At 37.7% G+C, this 18,784-nt stretch overlaps 1 protein-coding gene across 10 annotated transcripts in view; it reads left to right on the top strand.

Moving 5' to 3' along the window:
• The window catches only part of apbb1 (amyloid beta (A4) precursor protein-binding, family B, member 1 (Fe65)), a 154,106-nt gene that overhangs the window by 125,230 nt on the left and 10,092 nt on the right, over positions 1-18,784 (top strand). For 8 of the 10 annotated variants that reach the window (XM_059029754.1, XM_059029752.1, XM_059029756.1 and 5 more), the window contains 2 exons: positions 1,143-1,258; positions 12,670-12,846. In XM_059029754.1, the coding sequence (XP_058885737.1) occupies positions 1,143-1,258; positions 12,670-12,846 (293 nt within the window). The remainder of the gene's footprint in view (positions 1-1,142; positions 1,259-12,669; positions 12,847-18,784) is intronic. The other 2 variants (XM_059029759.1, XM_059029758.1) reach the window with 1 other exon arrangement.

Genomic DNA, 18,784 nt, shown 5'->3' with positions numbered 1-18,784 from the left:
AAAAGGTTTAAACAAAAAAACACACTGCGCTCACAGAGCGAAAATAAATATTTTAAACAAAAACAAGTCACGAACACAAAATAATACGATCCCAGGTCAGGCTGGGCAGTTGCTGTCACTGTTCCTGGAATCTTTTAATTTTCGTTTTGTTTCGTTTTGTTTTGTTTCTCTCCACGCTCTATGCTCTATGCTCTACGCTCTACGCTCTACGCTCTACGCTCTACGCTCTACGCTCTACGCTCTACGCTCTACGCTCTATGCTCTATGCTCTACGCTCTACGCTCTACGCTCTACGCTCTATGCTCTATGCTCTACGCTCTATGCTCCTCTCGCCCTCTCTCATACACTCCCACCACGAGCGCAGAGAGCTGCAGGATTATATACCGTGGCCGAGGGGTTTAACTAGCTGGTAATTATCCTATTACCCCTCGGCCACAATATGCATGAGTTTATTAATTATGTGTGACTGCCGGCTAGATTAACAACGCACTAGCCGACAGCCACACATTACCACAAGGTTTCTTAAAACAAAAACATACAGCACTTCGCCGTCACTAAATAAAACAATACATAAACAAACAAACAAATACAAAATAACCCGGGCGGAGGGGGAAACCCTGTTCTAAAATAAAATAAACAAATCAATGTACAAGGCACCTTGCCCTGTTACAGCTCAAAAAAATGGTTAATCAATCAATGGTTAATGATTTCTGGTTAATCGGTTATCACTTAAATTAGGCAATCTTAAAGGAAGAAGAATGATTTCTTAAGTTGTTCGGCAGTTACCTATTTGTTTTCATATGGAAACTATTTGTATCAATTTGAGGTGTCCATAGTTTCCATAGATTTGAAAAGATAGAGCTGTCTACTTCATTGAGTATGATGAGAATGTGCCACTGCTACTATAGCAGTAACTTCTCTTTTTCAAAGCATACACTGTTGTTCACTACTATATAATGAATAATAATTATGCAAATCTTCTGACCTAAACATGTGGTGAGTAGTACTTTATATATTTGTTATTTAAGCAAATGTAGAAGCTTATAGTTCTAACCCTGTCAATAGTCTATCACACTCCCAAAGATGAGCACCATAATACATATGTAAAGGATAACCGTTTAACAATTGTCTGTATATTCCAGGAATGAATATTGTGAATAGCGCTTTGGAGACGGCACTGAGCACCAAAGACAAACCTGAATGGCCACCAGTCATCGTCAATGTAGCATCAGCTACACTCACAGTCATCGCTGAGGAGGTAGTTTTTAAATAATATTCTATCCTTAGTTCTCCCTTTTCTCTAACAAGATTAAACTATTTTCGCTAACTTCACTGTCAGTTACCAGCGTAGACATGAACATCGCACTTGAATGACGGCTCCTCCATGTTGCTTGTGCAGGATAATTAAGGAGTCATCCAAAATTATCATCATTTTCTGAAAGCGTGCGCTTTCAGAGAAGGCATGTTTACATGCCTTCCTGCAACAGTAAGACACAGTACTACAACACCAGGTGTCACTTTTGTTAGGTTGTGATATCATGATACTTGAGAGAAAAAGGATCCCGATACTAGCACACATTTCCATCACACAGTGCAATAGCGAGTCTATAGACAGCAGTGGCGCATCAATGAGAAGGATATTTGTACGGTACCACTTTAATATTAAATGAAAATACAATTAATTTGTTGGCTTTAGTTTAATTTTCTGTTTGATCAAATTATAGTGTGTAGTATTTAATTTTAGAAGATGGCCGTCTATAGTAATCCGATCTTCGGTGTGTGACACCTGCTGGTGAAACATTGTATTTCAGCAACAAACCCGTTTTTAGTAAGAGAATGCCCACTAGCGTGCAAAAGATGCAGGACAGGTTAGCTCAACTGCATATCATATTGACCTCCATTTTACCATGGAGAATAACACCCCATTCTTTGCCATTTCTATAGCTAGCCATTGCTACCACTGTATAACACCTAAATACATTTGATTTGCTTATTACATTTGATTTGCTTATTACTATTTATGTACAGTAGTCTCCGCGTATAGGAACAGCTCCTAAGAGAACACTTCGGTGAAGAGAACCATGTGCGCCGCCACCAGGAGGGCAATGGGGGGCCACAGCCCCCTCACTTTTCAAACTGGGGGGGCCAATATATGATTTGGCCCCCCTACATTTTAGGGTGACCAGACGCCCTGATACAATCGGGACCGTCCCGATAAAATAACTATATACAAAAAATAAATAACTATATACAGTGCCTATAGAAAGTATACACCCCCTTGAACTTTTTTCACATTTCGTTGTGTCAGTGCCTCAGTGTTTCATGCATTTAAATGAGGATTTTTTTCCACTTATCTACACATCATATTCCACACTGTTAAGGGGAAAAAAGTTTTTATTGAGAAAAAAAAGATAAATTAAAAATACAAAACTCAAAGATCATCATTTGGATAAGTCTCCACCCCCCTGAGTTAATACTTGGTGGAAGCACCTTTGGCAGCAATTACAGCTGTGAGTCTGTTGGGATAGGTCTCTACAACTTTGCACACCTACAGTGGCTCTCAAAAGTATTCACCCCCCTTGGACTTTCCCACATTTTATTGTGTTACAACATGGAATCAAAATTGATTTAATTAGGAGTTTTTGCCACTGATCAACACAAAAAAAGTCCATAATGTCAAAGTGAAAAATAAAATCTACAGATTGTTCTAAATTAATTACAAATATAAAACAGAAAATAATTGTAGCTCTTGCAAAGTTGCCATTGGCCTCTTGGTAGGCTCTCTGATCAGTCTCCTTCTTGCTCGGTTATCCAATTTGGAGGGACGGCCTGATCTAGGCAGGGTCTTAGTGGTCATACACCTTCCCCTTCTTAATAATCGTCTTGACCGTGCTCCAAGGGATATTCAAGGCCTTTGATATTTTTTTATACCCATCCCCTGATCTGTGCCTTTCAACAACTTTGCTAACACTTAATGTATTTGCTTACGATTGTAAGTCGCCCTGGATAAGGGCGTCTGCTAAGAAATAAATAATAATAATAATAATAATAATAATAACTTTGCCCCGGAGTTCTTTTGAAAGCTCCTTGGTGCTCATGGTTGAGTCTTTGCTTTGAAATGCACTACCCAGCAGAGGAAACCTACAGGAACTGCTGAATTTATCATGAAATCATGTGAATCACTTCAATTTAACACCGGTGGAGACCACTTAACTTGGTGTGTGATTTTGAAGGCGATTGGTTTCACCTGAGCTAATTTAGGATTGCTATTGCAAGGGGGGTGGACACTTATCCAACCAAGCTATTTCAGTTTTTATTTTTAATTAATTTTGTGCAAATTTCTAGAATATTTTTTTCACTTGGAAGTTGTGGGGTAGGATGTGTAGATAAATTAATAAAAAAAACTATTTTAATGCATTTTAATTCCAGGCTATAAGGCAACAAAAGGTGAAAATTTTGAAAGGGGGTGTAGACTTTCTATAGGCACTGTATATTGTTGTGTTTTTTTTCTTTTTTGCCGGACTCTGAAGTTTCTGTTGGTGCCAAGTTTTTGTGGTTTACTTTTTGTGGTTTACATGTGACCACAAAATACAGCTGCTATTGTAAACAAAATACTACTTTTTCATAAAATGTTTTATACCTCTATCACATTTAGTCCCTAAAATGCTAATGTTTGGTGTAGAATGTAGAAACTTTTAAGCTGCTGGATGTGCCTGTGCCTATGTGTACATCTTGTCATTGGTTCTGGGGGGTTTACATGTTCTAGACAGACACCAGGCCACTTTGGTTTTTCCACTTTGAAATATGCAGTCTACGTTCCATAGCACCCACCCTAATTTCATGTGCCCAATACGTCACCAATGAATGAGGTACCCTGGCATAACTATACTTTTTTTTTTTTAACTGCACAAAAAAGGATTTTATAAATGGGTAACATGACCTTGCATGTCAATGGTGTGTTACCCATAATCCTTCTGCAATTTGAGGTAATGCCACTGTATATAGCAAAAGTCGCTTGTTTTTCCTTATATTTGGACCTGTGAATCTGACAGCTTTTGTTCCACTGTTAAAAGTGGTTTTGAATTGCCCTGAGTATCCAGAATTCACAAATAACAAATATGTGCACCTTTACATAGTTTCAAGCGTTTACAGGCCCTAAACTGAGACTGGGCCACTTTGACCTTTCCTCTTCGAAAGCTGCAGTCCATGGTTCACAATCAGACTTTGATTGGCCAACATAACCCGGTGATAATGTGTTTGTGAAGTGACAGAGAACCACAGTTGAATGTTATTTGATCCTCTGACATCTAAACATCTGCTGTATCCTAAGGTACAGTGTAGGGCTGCTTATTACAATGTCCAGAGTCAAAGTAAAACAGCATTTTAATCAAATTATTGTTTATTTCCTAGAAAATAGTACCAGGATAATATTGAATAATAAAATCTGGTATAAATCAGTAAAAACCGACTTCCAAAAAAATCCTGTAATTTTTTGGTAAAATTCAGAATAAATCAGAAACACGGAACACTATGCATGACATAAAAACAAGTGACTGGGGCTTTTTTCTTGGACTGTGGCAGTATCTGTATAAAATGTCGTTCACCGAGTCTTGCTACTGTTTCCACTCTTTGTCTCTGGCATTTGTTGTGCATCAAACAGGAGGCTTGAGATCACACAGGTCTGAAAGCCCAGAAAAGTGAGCCAAATCTCTAGAGCCATGCTGTACACTACATGGCTGTTGTACAAATAAATCTGGACCATGTACATGCCCAGTTTTTTTGTACCATGCCATGGTCTTCCAAGCAATAGTACTCAAAGAAATGATAGGAGTTATTTACAAACCGCTAACCAAGATCATGCAACAGTATCTTGACACAGGGGTTGTACCGACAGACTGGAAAATTGCAAACGTAATACCGATCCACAAAAAGGGAGACAAAACCGAACCAGGTATCTACAGACCAATAAGCCTGACTTCTATTATATGATTAGATCTTATTAAACTATAATAAGATCTAAAATGGAAAATTACCTATACGGTAACAGTGTCCTGGGAGGAAAGGGAGATCGTGTCTAACTAACCTGCTTGACTTTTTTGAGGATGCAACATTGACAACACCGTGTAACAATTTTATTTATTTTTTTTTTTGTTCCTGGGTAGTAAGTGTTATTTCCTAATTGCTTATGCCTCAAAAGTATAGAAAATGGCTATTATTCCCCACAAACTTTGCTTTTGTGACCAGGACAGTGATATTTTGAAATTTACCTATTTTCCAGAACATTCCAGATAGATTCAGTGCTGAGTAAACTTGGAGTAACTTTTAGAACTTTCCAGTAATATAAATAGTAGTATAAATACAGGGGCCTTAAGCCCACCAGTTCAGTTTAGTTCCAGCTGCCTAAATGGATACATATCTGCATTTTTCTGAGATGGCATCAAGAGGCTGCAAGCATCCGGCAGACGCATTTTGAGACTTCAAAATGGTGGCATTCTTGATGGGTCTCCAAGGCGGTTTTACCAAGTTTCCCTGCTATCTTTGCCTTTGGGACAGCAGGGACACCAAGGCGCACTACCACAGGCGGGACTGGCCTCAGCGGACCGAGTTCTCTGTGGGGAGGAACAACGTCAAGTGGGAGCCACTGGTGGACCCCCGGAAGGTGCTGATGCCACCACTGCACATCAAATTGGGCCTTATGAAACAATTTGTCAGAGCTCTAGATAAGGAGTCGGCAGCCTTCAAGTACCTTCAAGACTTCTCCCCTAAGCTGTCTGAGGCAAAGGTCAAAGCCGGTGTCTTCGTCAGACCACAGATAAAGAAGATCCTGGAGTGCAATGAATTCCCCAAGAAGCTCACTAATAAGGAGAAAGCGGCTTGGAACAACTTTGTCGCAGTGGTTCGGGGCTTCCTGGGCAATCACAAGGCCGAAAACTATGTGGAGCTGGTTGAGACTCTGGTGAAGAACTACGGCACAATGGGCTGTAGGATGTCCCTCAAAGTCCATATCCTTGATGCTCATCTTGATAAATTCAAGGAGAACATGGGAGCGTACTCGGAGGAGCAAGGCGAGCGCTTCCACCAGGATATACTGGACTTTGAACGCCGCTACCAAGGACAGTATAACGAGAACATGATGGGAGACTACATTTGGGGGCTGATTCGTGAAAGTGATTTACAGTATAATCGTAAATCTCGAAAAACTACTCACTTCTAAATCTTTTGTAGTCATTTTTGTATTACTTTAGTATAAATACATGTTAATTTGGATTCATATGTTGTTTTTTTCTGACTTTATGTAAACGAAAAGACACAAATTCGCCCGTTTTCTCATTGGAAATAGGTAAATTTCAAAATATCACTGTCCTGGTCACAAAAGCAAAGTTTGTGGGGAATAATAGCTATTTTCTATACTTTTGAGGCATAAGCAATTAGGAAATAACACTTACTACCCAGGAACAAAATTTGTGTTACATAGTGCAATGGATAATTGCAACGCATATGAGATGGTTTATTTAGATTTCCAGAAAGCTTTTGACAACGTCCCGCATAAAAGATTAATTCTCAAGCTGAACGCAGTAGGGATTCAAGGAAATGCATGCACATGGATTAGGGAGTGGTTAACATGTAGAAAACAGAAAGTACTGATTAGAGGAGAAACCTCAAAATGGAGCGAGGTAACCAGTGGTGTACCACAGGGATCCGTATTAGGTCCTCTGCTATTCCTTATCTACATTAATGATTTAGATTCTGGTATAGTAAGCAAACTTGTTAAATTTGCAGACGACACAAAAATAGGAGTGGCAAACACTGTTGCAGCAGCAAAGGTCATTCAAAATGATCTATACAGCATTCAGAACTGGGCAGACACATGGCAAATGACATTTAATAGAGAAAAGTGTAAAGTATTGCATGCAGGCAATAAAAATGTGCATTATAAATATCATATGGGAGATACTGAAATTGAAGAAGGGAACTATGAAAAAGACCTAGTAGTTTATGTTGACTCAGAAATGTCTTCATCTAGACAATGTGGGGAAGCTATAAAAAAGGCCAACAAGATGCTTGGATATATTGTGAGAAGTGTTGAATTTAAATTAAGGGAAGTAATATTAAAACTTTACAATGCATTAGTAAGACCTCACCTAGAATATTGTGTTCAGTTCTGGTCACCTCGTTACAAAAAGGATATTGCTGCTCTAGAAAGAGTGCAAAGAAGAGCAATCAGAATTATCCTGGGTTTAAAAGGCATGTTGTATGCAGACAGGCTAAAAGAATTGAATCTATTCAGTCTTGAATAAAGAAGACTACGCGGCAATCTGATTCAAATATTCAAAATCCTAAAAGGTATAGACAGTGTTGACCCAGGGGACTTTTTTTACCTGAAAAAAGAAACAAGGACTAGGGGTCACAAATGGAGATTAGATATTATTATTATTTGTTTATAATATATTTTAAATAATAAAGTTTTTTTTTTTTTAAATGGAGCAGAAGAAAAACCAAATCAAACCAATAACTGCAATCATTTTGGGGATATGGGTAAAGGAGAAAAGAGTCAAATCAATATAGTATCAATCAAAGTCTTATTTTGTGTGATTTTGTTTGTGTGTGTGTGTGTGTTAACTACATATAGAACAGGAAAAAAAACAAATCAAATAATTAAAAACCAAACAAAACAAAAACTTATTTAAATGGACCATGAGAAAATTAATTCAAAAATTAAATCAAATAGAGTTAAAAAATACCCTGAAAGTTTTCAGGGGGTGTGGAGAGGAGAAAAAAATAAATAAATAAATACTAATCAAAATCCTATTTTTTTTTCCAGATGTAGAACAGTTAAAGGAAATCAGATCAAATAGTTATAAAAAAAAAAAAATGGACCAGGGTAAAATAAAATTTTAATCAATAATTTATAATAAAAATCATTTAAAAAAAATATATATATATATATATATATATATATATATATATGGCAGACAAATGAAATTAAATCAAATATAAAATTATAAAGTAAGAAAGGATGTAATACAGGGTTTACAAAAATAAGATAATCGAAAAATATATTATATAAAGTAGATCAATCTGCGTATGCTCAAAAACTAGCTGACATTTCTCTCCAACACCAACTCAACCAGACACAACAAAGTCTGAGATACAAGGTTTTATGTACAGCAATTGTTATAAAAAAAAAAATCACGTGGTTCCTAATGTTTATTTTAGCCTCTGATCGCTGAGCTTACACCACTGGACAAAAAAAATTAACCACAAGGTTTCAACTAACTCCCATTTAATAAGTTAAATGGTGTTGATATGACAGCTTCAGAAGGAGGAAGTATCTTCATGTACTGTCACATCAACAAAACAAGATGCAGAACATAATCAGATGTGTTACTTCAAAGCTAATTTCGTGATACACAGCTCGGTAACACAGCTCCTAATCAAAAGAAAACTTTTATTATCAATCCTCATTGAACAGAAACGAAAACTACATACAGGTTGTTTAAATTTACTCTGGGTGTATCACAACACTAGCAAGCGCTAGTGTTCAATCAGGCTCTAAATTATGTTGCTCTGTGTCACATTGAAGATATTGTATCCGTGTAACACAATGAAATTGAAACCACTGATTATTATTATGTATTTCTTAGCAGACGCCCTTACCCAGGGTGACTTAGTTGTATACAAAAAATACATATCAAGAATTACAGGAAATTAAGAGCAAGATACAAAATATAATGACTTCAGTCCTAATAAGAGCATATATAATACACCGCGGAAACCAGATTGGAGAGGGTCTAGCAGATAGTGGTTAGACAGGTAAGCAGAGAGCTGGCGGTGTACTGCCCGCTCGTGGGTTTTTAGAGAGGAAGGGTAAGAGGGAGACAGGATGGTAGTTCTGGAGGGAGGTGGGGTCGAGGGTAGGTTTTTTGAGGAGGGGGTGATAGAGGCTTATTTTGTGTAAAAAAAAATAGCAAATATATTAAAAGTTTACTTTTCACAGGTTTTTACAAAGGAGGACACGGACAACATGCCCCACATGTCGACCTGTTCTTATCCAATTTTAAATAACTTTAGCATAACAGAGGCAGAAGTGTTAAAGGGACTAGGAGCTCTTAAAATAAACAAATCCCCTGGGACGGATGAGATCCTCCCAATAGTACTCAAAGAAATGAAAGAAGTTATTTACAAACCGCTAACCAAGATCATGCAACAGTCTCTTGACACAGGAGTTGTACCGACAGACTGGAAAATAGCAAACGTAATACCTATCCACAAAAAGGGAGACAAAACCGAACCAGGTAACTACAGACCAATAAGCCTGACTTCTATTTTATGTAAACTTATGGAAACTATAATAAGATCCAAAATGGGAAAATTACCTATATGGTAACAGTATCCTGGGAGACAGTCAGCATGGTTTTAGGAAAGGGAGAGCATGCCTAACTAACCTGCTTGATTTTTTTGAGGATGCAACATCGACAATGGATAATTGCAAAGCATACGACATGGTTTATTTAGATTTCCAGAAAGCTTTTGATAAAGTCCTGCATAAAAGACTAATTCTCAAACTGAACCCAATAGGGATTCAAGGAAATGCATGCACATAGATTAGGGAGTGGTTAACATGTAGAAAACAGAAAGTACTGATTAGAGGAGAAACCTCAAAATGGAGCGAGGTAACCAGTGGTGTACCACAGGGATCAGTATTAGGTCCTCTGCTATTCCTAATATACATTAATGATTTAGATTCTGGTATAGAAACACTGTTGCACAGCAAAGGTCATTCAAAATTATTTAGATAGCATTCAGAACTGGGCAGACACATGGCAAATTACATTTAATAGAGAAAAGTGTAAGGTACTGCACGCAGGTAATACAAATGTGCATTATTAATATCATATGGGAAATACTGAAATTGAAGAAGGGAGCTATGAAAACGACCTAGGAGTTTATGTTGACTCGGAAATGTCTTCATCTAGACAATGTGGGGAAGCTATAAAAAAAAGGCCAACAAGATGCTCGGATATATTCTGAAAAGTGTTGAATTTAAATCAAGGGAAGTAATGTTAAGATTTTACAATGCATTAGTAAGACCTCATCTAGAATATTGTGTTCAGTTCTGGTCACCTCGTTATAAAAAGAATATTGCTGCTCTAGAAAGAGTGCAAAGAAGAGCGACCAGATTTATCCCAGGTTTAAAAGGCATGTCGTATGCGTGAGGGTCTGGAACCAACTCCCCAGTAATGTTATTGAAGCTGACACCCTGGGATCCTTCAAGAAGCTGCTTGATGAGATTCTGGGATCAGTAAGTTACTAATAACCAAACAAGCAAGATGGGCCAAATGGCTTCCTCGCATTTGTAAACTTTCTTATGTTCTAATGCTGCTTGGAAGACCATGGCATGGTACAAAAAACTGGGCATGTACACGGTCCAGATTTCTTTGTAGAATTGGCTCACTTTTCTGGACTTTCAGACCTCTGTGATCTCAAGCCTCCTGTTTTGATGCACAACAAATGCCAGAGACTGAAAGAGTGGAAACAGTAGCAAGACTTAGTGAACAACATTTTATACGGATACTGTTACAGTTCAAGAAAAAAGCCAAGCCACAAAAAAGGTGCTGTGTGTGTTTCTGCAAGGGTATGCGGAGGGATACATGGTACCACTGTCCCCGCTGTCCCGCTCAGCCAGGCCTCTGTTTGGAGGAGTGTTTTGAAAAATACCACACAGTGCATGAGTACTGGAAAGACCAGTAAACTAAAAATAAATAAATAAACCCCAGCCACTTGTTTTTATGTCATGCAGCAACATTACCTTGGGCTCCAGAAAGATTAAGACACTTGAAATTAGGGTACGTACTATGAACCGTGGGCTGCGTTTTTCGAAAGGGGAAAGGTCAAAGTGGCCTATTCTCAGTCTAGGTCCTGTGAACGCCTGAAGAACTAAATAAAGGTGCACATATTTGTATTTTAATTCGGGACAAGTCAGGGCAGTTCAAAACCACTGTCCTTTTAACAGTGGAACAAAAGCTGTCCGATTCACAGGTCCAAATATAAGGAAAAACAAGCAACTTTTGCTGTATACAGTGGCATTACCTCAAATTGCAAAATGATTATGGCTAACACACCATTGACATGCAAGGTCATGTTACCCATTTCTAAAATCCTTATTTTGTGCAGTTTTAAAAAAATGTATACTTATGCCAGGGTATCAAATTGGAGTGGGTACTATGGATCGTGGGCTGCATATTTAGAAGTGGAAAAGTCAAAGTTGCCTGGTGTCTGTGTTTTTATGAAAAAGTATTTTGTTTACAATAATAGCTGTAAACCACAAAAATTTGGCACCAATAGAAACTTCAGTCTGGCAAAAAAAATAGTATATAGTTTGCCCGGGTTATCTAAAAAGGAACATATAATAATTTTGATGTAAAACAGGCGAGCCCCAAAATCACAAAATGCCTGTAGCACAGGGCGTCACTAGGGCCTCAGCAGAGAAGGGGTTAATAAGGATGTACCTTGTACATCCGGCAGCACTGAGCGAGTGTTTTTGAGGATGTACCAGGTAAGTCGGGTTAAAACACTGAAAACCAGAAACCTTAAACATAATCTTATTTTTATTTTCAATTTTCACTATAATTAATTATTTTTTCTTGAAAATCTAGGGCCTGCATCGGATGTCCACATTTTTTATGTAGACTTGTGGGGGACGGGGTTACACGCTGTGTACACTTTCTGTAATTGATGATCATTTTGGACTACCCATAATCCTCTTTATTGTCTCCTTTTGGCACCATACCAGCTCTCATGAAATAAGGAAAGATGTTTTCACCATTCTTTTTTCTGCTACAGTCACAATTACAATTATATGTGGATTCACACTATACTGTACATGAAAAGGAGCAAAGCTAGATTCCGTTTTCCATCAAGGGCTCACTAGATCAGCACTACTCTCCATCATGCCTACGCACTGTTGCAGCAGTGAGTGTGGTTGTAAGTCCCGACTGAGCAGCATGGGAAAATCTGACTTAAGTGCAGTTGTATGTTATGATTACAGCACTATGCAGAAGGAAATACATTTAAATTAGTTTTCTTTGGTTTCGTTGTAATAATTATGGAAATAATTCACAAAGCAATCTGTTATAAATCTGATTTTTAAATCTTAAAGTAGTGGGGTTTTCCATTATTACTACTTGATTAGCATGAAAAGCGTGAGATCATCTGAGCCACTCATTAAGCATCACCTGTGAGGGGCTATAAAATCATAAAGCTTGCTACTAGAATTACTTATTTTAAATGATTAAACTATAACCATGAATAAGCTTCTTACCGAAACAGTCTTCTAGTGCCAAAAAAGAAACCCCTGTGTTAACAGACACACATACATGTTCAATTGTTCTAAGAAGCCAAGGTACAAGAGGTCTGGCCTTATATGTATATAAATTTTGATGATTCTAAGGGGTTACCCTTTTTGGGCATCAAAACGGACAACAAAATGTGAAGAATAGAATTATTATGACAAAAATACATAATTAAGTTGTTGTATTATACTGTAAAAAAATGAATGAAACATGTATAGGGTATGAAGACTTTTGAGTCCACTGTGTATATTCTTGAGTATCTCTTCTTTTTAGTGCACTGAAAGTACCCTACGGATAAATCACTTTTTTTTGACAGACAGATGAGGTGCTTTGTGATTGCCGGGTGAGATTTCTCTCCTTTATGGGTGTTGGAAAGGACGTCCACACGTTTGCCTTTGTTATGGCAGAAGGTCCAGGAAACTTCAACTGCCACATGTTCTGGTGTGAGCCCAATGCAGCTAGCCTCTCCGAGGCAGTTCAAGCTGCCTGCATGGTGAGTGATGCAGCTAGCCTCTCCGACTTCCTTACACAAGTCTCCGTCTTCCTTACACAACCTTTTGATTCTCTTTCACATATATGTTATCATCTGTGACCTATGCCCTATAAATCACTATTAATGATTTTGTTTTTGGACAGCCGGTTTTAAATTAGAAACCAATCAGACAATCTGTATGATTAGTACTCTCTGAGCAGGGAATGCCTCTTACTTGGATGCTGTGTTCACCACTGTATGTCTTCAGAGTTCGCTTACATTCATTAAGCAGCCTATCACTGCTGCAGTGTTATTAAATCAAAGTTATTTAAGTTTTTTGTTGTGAAGGAAGAATTAACAAATAAATAAATTTACAATACCCAAACAAGAGTAGCTAGCTGATATGTGTAATGGTTTTAATTAATTAGCACTCTTAATTATTAATTACTTCCAACCAAGCTCAAGATCTGGAAAATGAAACAGTCGAACAATAACAACACAACACGGTTATATGTCTATAAAGTGAGTTCAGTAATACGGTACAAAAGTAAGAAAGTTAATTTGTGTAAAAAAAATTATTAGATTAAGTTTAGCAATGGATGATATTCAATTTATATGTGTCATTCTATAATAATAGCAAGGTTCTTAAATCAATACAGTAGTCTCCAAGTATGGGAACACCTCCTAAGGGAATGCCCTTGTGGTGAAACAGATTTTTCCCATTGTAAATGCTCCGGCTAAAGGAACAGGAACGTTGCTAAAAGAACACCTTGGCACCGATAGCAATTCATTCACAACTGATAGAGTACTGTTTTGTAACCTGATAACTTTGTAACCTGATACTGTTTTGTAACCTGATAACCTTGTTTTGAGACTGTTAAATAATAAGGCTGGCTCTACCCAACAATGGGTATTGCCAGCATATAACAAAAAGGATTTGCAGTCCCGAAATAATAAGACAAAACACAGACACAAAAACATGTCTGCAGACTCTGTGTGCTCTTAGTGCAGGTGCGGTGCTTTCAGCCGCGGTGGTGTATTTAGAAGTGTGTGTCCGGGCTTAGCGCTGGCTCCGTGCTGCAGCTCTTGGCTTCATATTAGCCGTCTGACAAAGACAAATACCCACAGGTTACAAATAAACAAAACAATCCACTCACGTTTCTACAGTCCTTGTTTCCTCTCATTAACCACAACAAAGGAACCGATTTATGGCGTCACGCCCCCATAGAGTATCCTCAGCCCCACTCCCTCCAATAGCTAGTTCAATCACGTCTCCTCCAATTCATGACTGAAACTTCGCTCACCGTACTAGGACGAGGACTCCTGGTACCGTGACACCACCCCCTTCCTGAATGGCCGGCTTCCAACTGCCCCTGGAATGAACTGCCCAACCATTGAGTACGAAGCACACAGTTCCTGTTGTACAGTGCTCACAGGTCGAGAGGGAGATTGTTGATTCGGATTCATTCGCTCTGTCACAATCCCTTAATTAGATCTCACAGCACCTAAACTTAACACCCATTATATTTGTTCTTATTCATTCTAGATTTATGCTAGAACCAATTTCAATTAAGTAGATCGCTTCAATTATTTCCACTCTGTTTGACTATGAAATTATTTAAATCTGCTTTTACACTTGCCCCTGGTTTCTACAGTACAGCAACTTACGGCCTCACCCTGTTACTTTCTAACTCTCTCTTTGCTTATATATGTATTACATTCCCACATACAGATTCTGTTAAATCTCTTTCAGTTGAACTGGGAGTACTCCATTTTCATCTTGCCGTCGATGCAGGGTATGAGTAAATCATCTGTGATACCACTTGCGTCAGAGGGCCGACTTGCAGTAGAGTTTGTCTGTATTCCTGGTCAGACAAACCCAGTCTCGCTCAGTATATAGGAAATCTTGCTGTAAATTTGACCAGTGCCGGCAGGTCAAATCAGTTAATTAACTTATTGGTTCAACATTTATTGACCTTTCCTCTTTCTTCGATGGCGATCCAGTTGGTCCAGTTCTCTTTACATCCTTTTTTGTATTATTTAAGTTACTCACAATTATAACCAACTTTTGTGGTGTTCCTTTTGAATATTGCGAAGTGCTGATAGGTTAGGCTGTTGTCCTTTGCTCTCTTCTTTCCTGACTTATTCGCTGTTTGATGTTGAAATCAGCGTTGCAGTTTTAAGATGTTATGCCTGTTCTTTACTATTTCTGACTTCGTTCATGTTTGGAGCTGTTGGTTAAAGATGTTATATGCCAGCTCCCTTTTCTTTGCTAGATGTTGATAGCACACATCCTTTTGTCTGACTGTATAACTCACTACAACAAAGACCAGCTTCTCTCTTAATTAAAATTATTCCTTTTTGCAACAACCGACCAGGTGCATCCATGCTTGCCTATCTCTTATTTATTCAGAGGCCTATTCTAGGCTCCGGAATTCGGGATGGCCTGTCTCTCCCCAAAACTTAACAGATGTTACTATGGTGACCATGGGCCTATTTCTTTCCAAGCTACACTTACAAATGTCTCGCTTTGTTTCTTGTGCTAGATCATTACAGCAAAGTTTAACCCTTCTACATAATCTTACGGTACTACAATCCCCCCCCCCCCCCCCATTCTGTGTCATTTTTCATATATATATATGCTGGGAGGACACAAATGTTTTGGACTCCAGTTAGTGGATCGTTCGTGCACAGGGCTTGCAATGTATCCAGATGACTTTTAAACAATCAAGAACATCACACAGACTCATTCAATTTGAAGTTTTAACGAATCAGAGCAGTATTAGTACTCCTTCGGTTTATTAAATGCTTAATAATGGATAGAGTGGTTACAGACCACTTTGGATCCCAGCTAATAGACAGTCTGGGTGATCCGGTGCCTTACAAGTTTAAGCGCATTAACACTTCAATACAATTATAGTTATCACATGTTTTGCCCTTAGGCCATTTATGCAAAATGCTAAAAACGCCCACCACTAAATCCTAAAACATCCAATATATCACTCTCTAAAGCTAAAATATAATTCCTATACCTTACAGCAAATGCTTCAATATAAGTGAGATATAAATTCAAAATGGTGCTTACCTTCCACTAAATGGAAGTGTAGTTGTAGAATGTAATGTAAAAAACAAGAAATGTCTTCAAAGGCAGAGGCTTCTGAATACAACCAAACAGAAACCAGCTTTTTTCAGAGAGCATGGACCACGCAACTTGTAGTTAGCAAGTCGAATGATGCTTGACTGGGGTTTTACCTTGGCTTTTGTAGAACTTTTGCTCCGCTTCATGTGTCAGAAGTCTTAATTAAATGCAAACAATAGTCTGCCCTGCAGCTCTCATTTTTAAGTGAACAATATATTCAAAAAGTACTGGTAACGCCTTTTCTAAAATGAATTGGTTATGATCTCACGTTCCTCCCCTTTCTCATTTCCAAAATTTTGAACTGATGTTATTTTCTCAGTACCATGGAGTGCCTTATTATAGAATACAAGTATGTGTGTGTGTGTGTGTGTATAAATATATATATATATATATATATATATATATATATATATATATATATATATATATATATATACACACACACACATATATGTGTGTGTGAATATATATAATATTATATAATATAATCACGGCTTGGAAAAATAACAACCTCTGATTGGTTAAACAGCATCACATGACCATGCGTGTGTGTGTGTATGTATATATATATATATATATATATATATATATATATATATATATATATATATATAGCGTATAGCACAGCTTGCATACTAATGAGCCGCTTCAAACTGAATAAATCACTACGCACCACTACATTCTAAATTCCATGACAACTGCAATTTTATTTGTTACAAAACCACTGCCAAAAATGAGTGGCATTTCACCTATTTCCTTTAATATATTTGGGGATGAAACTCCACATAACTGGTATAACACCAACTTTCTGAGTGAAGACAGCAGACCATCTGAAAAAATAAATAAAATAAGTGCACCAGCAAGAATAGATACATAACAGTAGAGGAGGAACAGCTAAATTAAATAGAAGAAAACAAAGATTGAAAAAAACACAAACAAAAAAAAAATACAGCATGGGCTGGTTAATGTACTTAAAGAAAAAAATATGGGCATTCATTTTATGGAATTAAGTCCAAAAATCTCAACAACATTAAGGGAATTTTATGCCAGTGCAAGAAGTTCAACTGAGGACCAGTATTCAGTCTCCAGTTTTATAACACTGAGCTGGACTAAATACATATTAACAGTAGAAGTTTTAACATCTCTTCTGGCAGCGAGTTTAAAACCAGCAATAATGTATTCCTGTCAGTCAGGCAAAGGTTTATATATATGTGTGTGTTATATATGTAAGGTTTATACCTTGCATATAGCGATGTTATGTTTTTTTTTTTGTTACACACCTACACCTAAATATACACCAACTCTGTTTTAATTATTCCAACATGGGTTTAAAATATATTTCCCTCTTAACATCAAAAGACATTTTATTTAATAAGCTGGCTTTGTTTCATGTCTAGATGTGTGTGACAAGGATGACAGAGGTTTGACTCAGAGACAGTTTAAAGTTCAAAATAAAGCTTTTTAATAAACAAAAAATACAAAATAAACAGACACGAGGGCCAAACAAAAAGGTTTCAAACACAAAATAAACACAAAACAAAACTTACAAATAAAGTTTCCAGGCTGGGCGTTGCCTTCACTGGACCAAAACTAACAAAATAGCACACACAGACAAACACTTCTTCTCCTTCCAGAACTCTCTCTAGCCAGGGCCTCTTCCCCTGGCTTTTATCCCCTGTGGCTGAATCAATAATTGCTGATTATTCAATTAGGGCTCCAGCCACATTCTCACATGTTTTCCTGACAGGGAGGAATTTAACCCCCTCCCTGCCAGTCCCAACCACGTTCATAAAGACGGGGCAGTCCCCCGTCACAATGTGTTTTAACAAAATAATACTAGATAAGGACTGTTGATAGTTCATGACATGACAAACTTCTGAGTCTATAGTTGCAGATCCAGTTATTTTCACCTAATCCAGGCTATAGAACACATAGTTAAATGTAACAGTCTTGTATTGGCTTTTTCAATTCTTAAACTAAGTTTGACCTCTCTCTGTTTCTAAAAAAAAAAAAAAAAACCCTGTGCAAGGTTTCAGACACCCTGTTTACCTGCCACGGTTAGTTTTAATTAATATGAAATTCTACTGTCAGCACTTTCCTAAATTTATTATATTTAAGTAATATTCTTGCTGGGTCCAATAAGCTGCCCCACGCTATTATGCCCTCTTATTTCTACTGCCATTAATTTAAGGATGTCAATTTTAGATCTCAAATTCAGTTCGAGATATCTCAAACAGGACAGGAAATTAGTTTGAGATATCTTGAAATAGAGTTAGTTTGAGATATCTGCAGTTCAATTTAAGATATCTTGAAATGCATTTCGAGATCTCTCTAAATGATAATTTGGCTTGCCATACTGCATCTGTGTTTGGATTGCATCCTCTGTGTAGTTGTTAGTCATGTTTTTGTAGGCTTGTCTGGCACTTGGTCTCCAGTCCTCTGTCAATATGACTTTCCTTTCTTCACCAGTTCAAAGGTCAGCTTTGTTGTTGAGGTAAATGTTTTAATCATGGGCGTTTCTACTTGACAAAACAGTTGTGACAGACCATAGTCTTCTTGAGACTCGTCAGGTTCTTTCGTTGTTTTCAGTTGGCATGATTAGGTGAATTCAATAAGTTTGCTTCCCTCAGCTGTCCAATTCAGTACTGTTCACTTTATGTATGGCTGATGATATCCTCGCTGTGATTTGACTCACCGCTGGTTCTGGTCGTGCTCTCTCTATCTGGGTACACAGCATATTGGTTTTCAAGTAAAGTCAGTCAAGCAAATCCATTATAATCAGTAGCCCGCATTCTTCACAATGGCTGACATACCGAGTGG

Source organism: Acipenser ruthenus, chromosome 9 (assembly GCF_902713425.1).
Source record: "Acipenser ruthenus chromosome 9, fAciRut3.2 maternal haplotype, whole genome shotgun sequence".
NCBI lineage: Eukaryota > Metazoa > Chordata > Actinopteri > Acipenseriformes > Acipenseridae > Acipenser > Acipenser ruthenus.
This window is presented reverse-complemented; position numbering and strand designations above follow the sequence as displayed.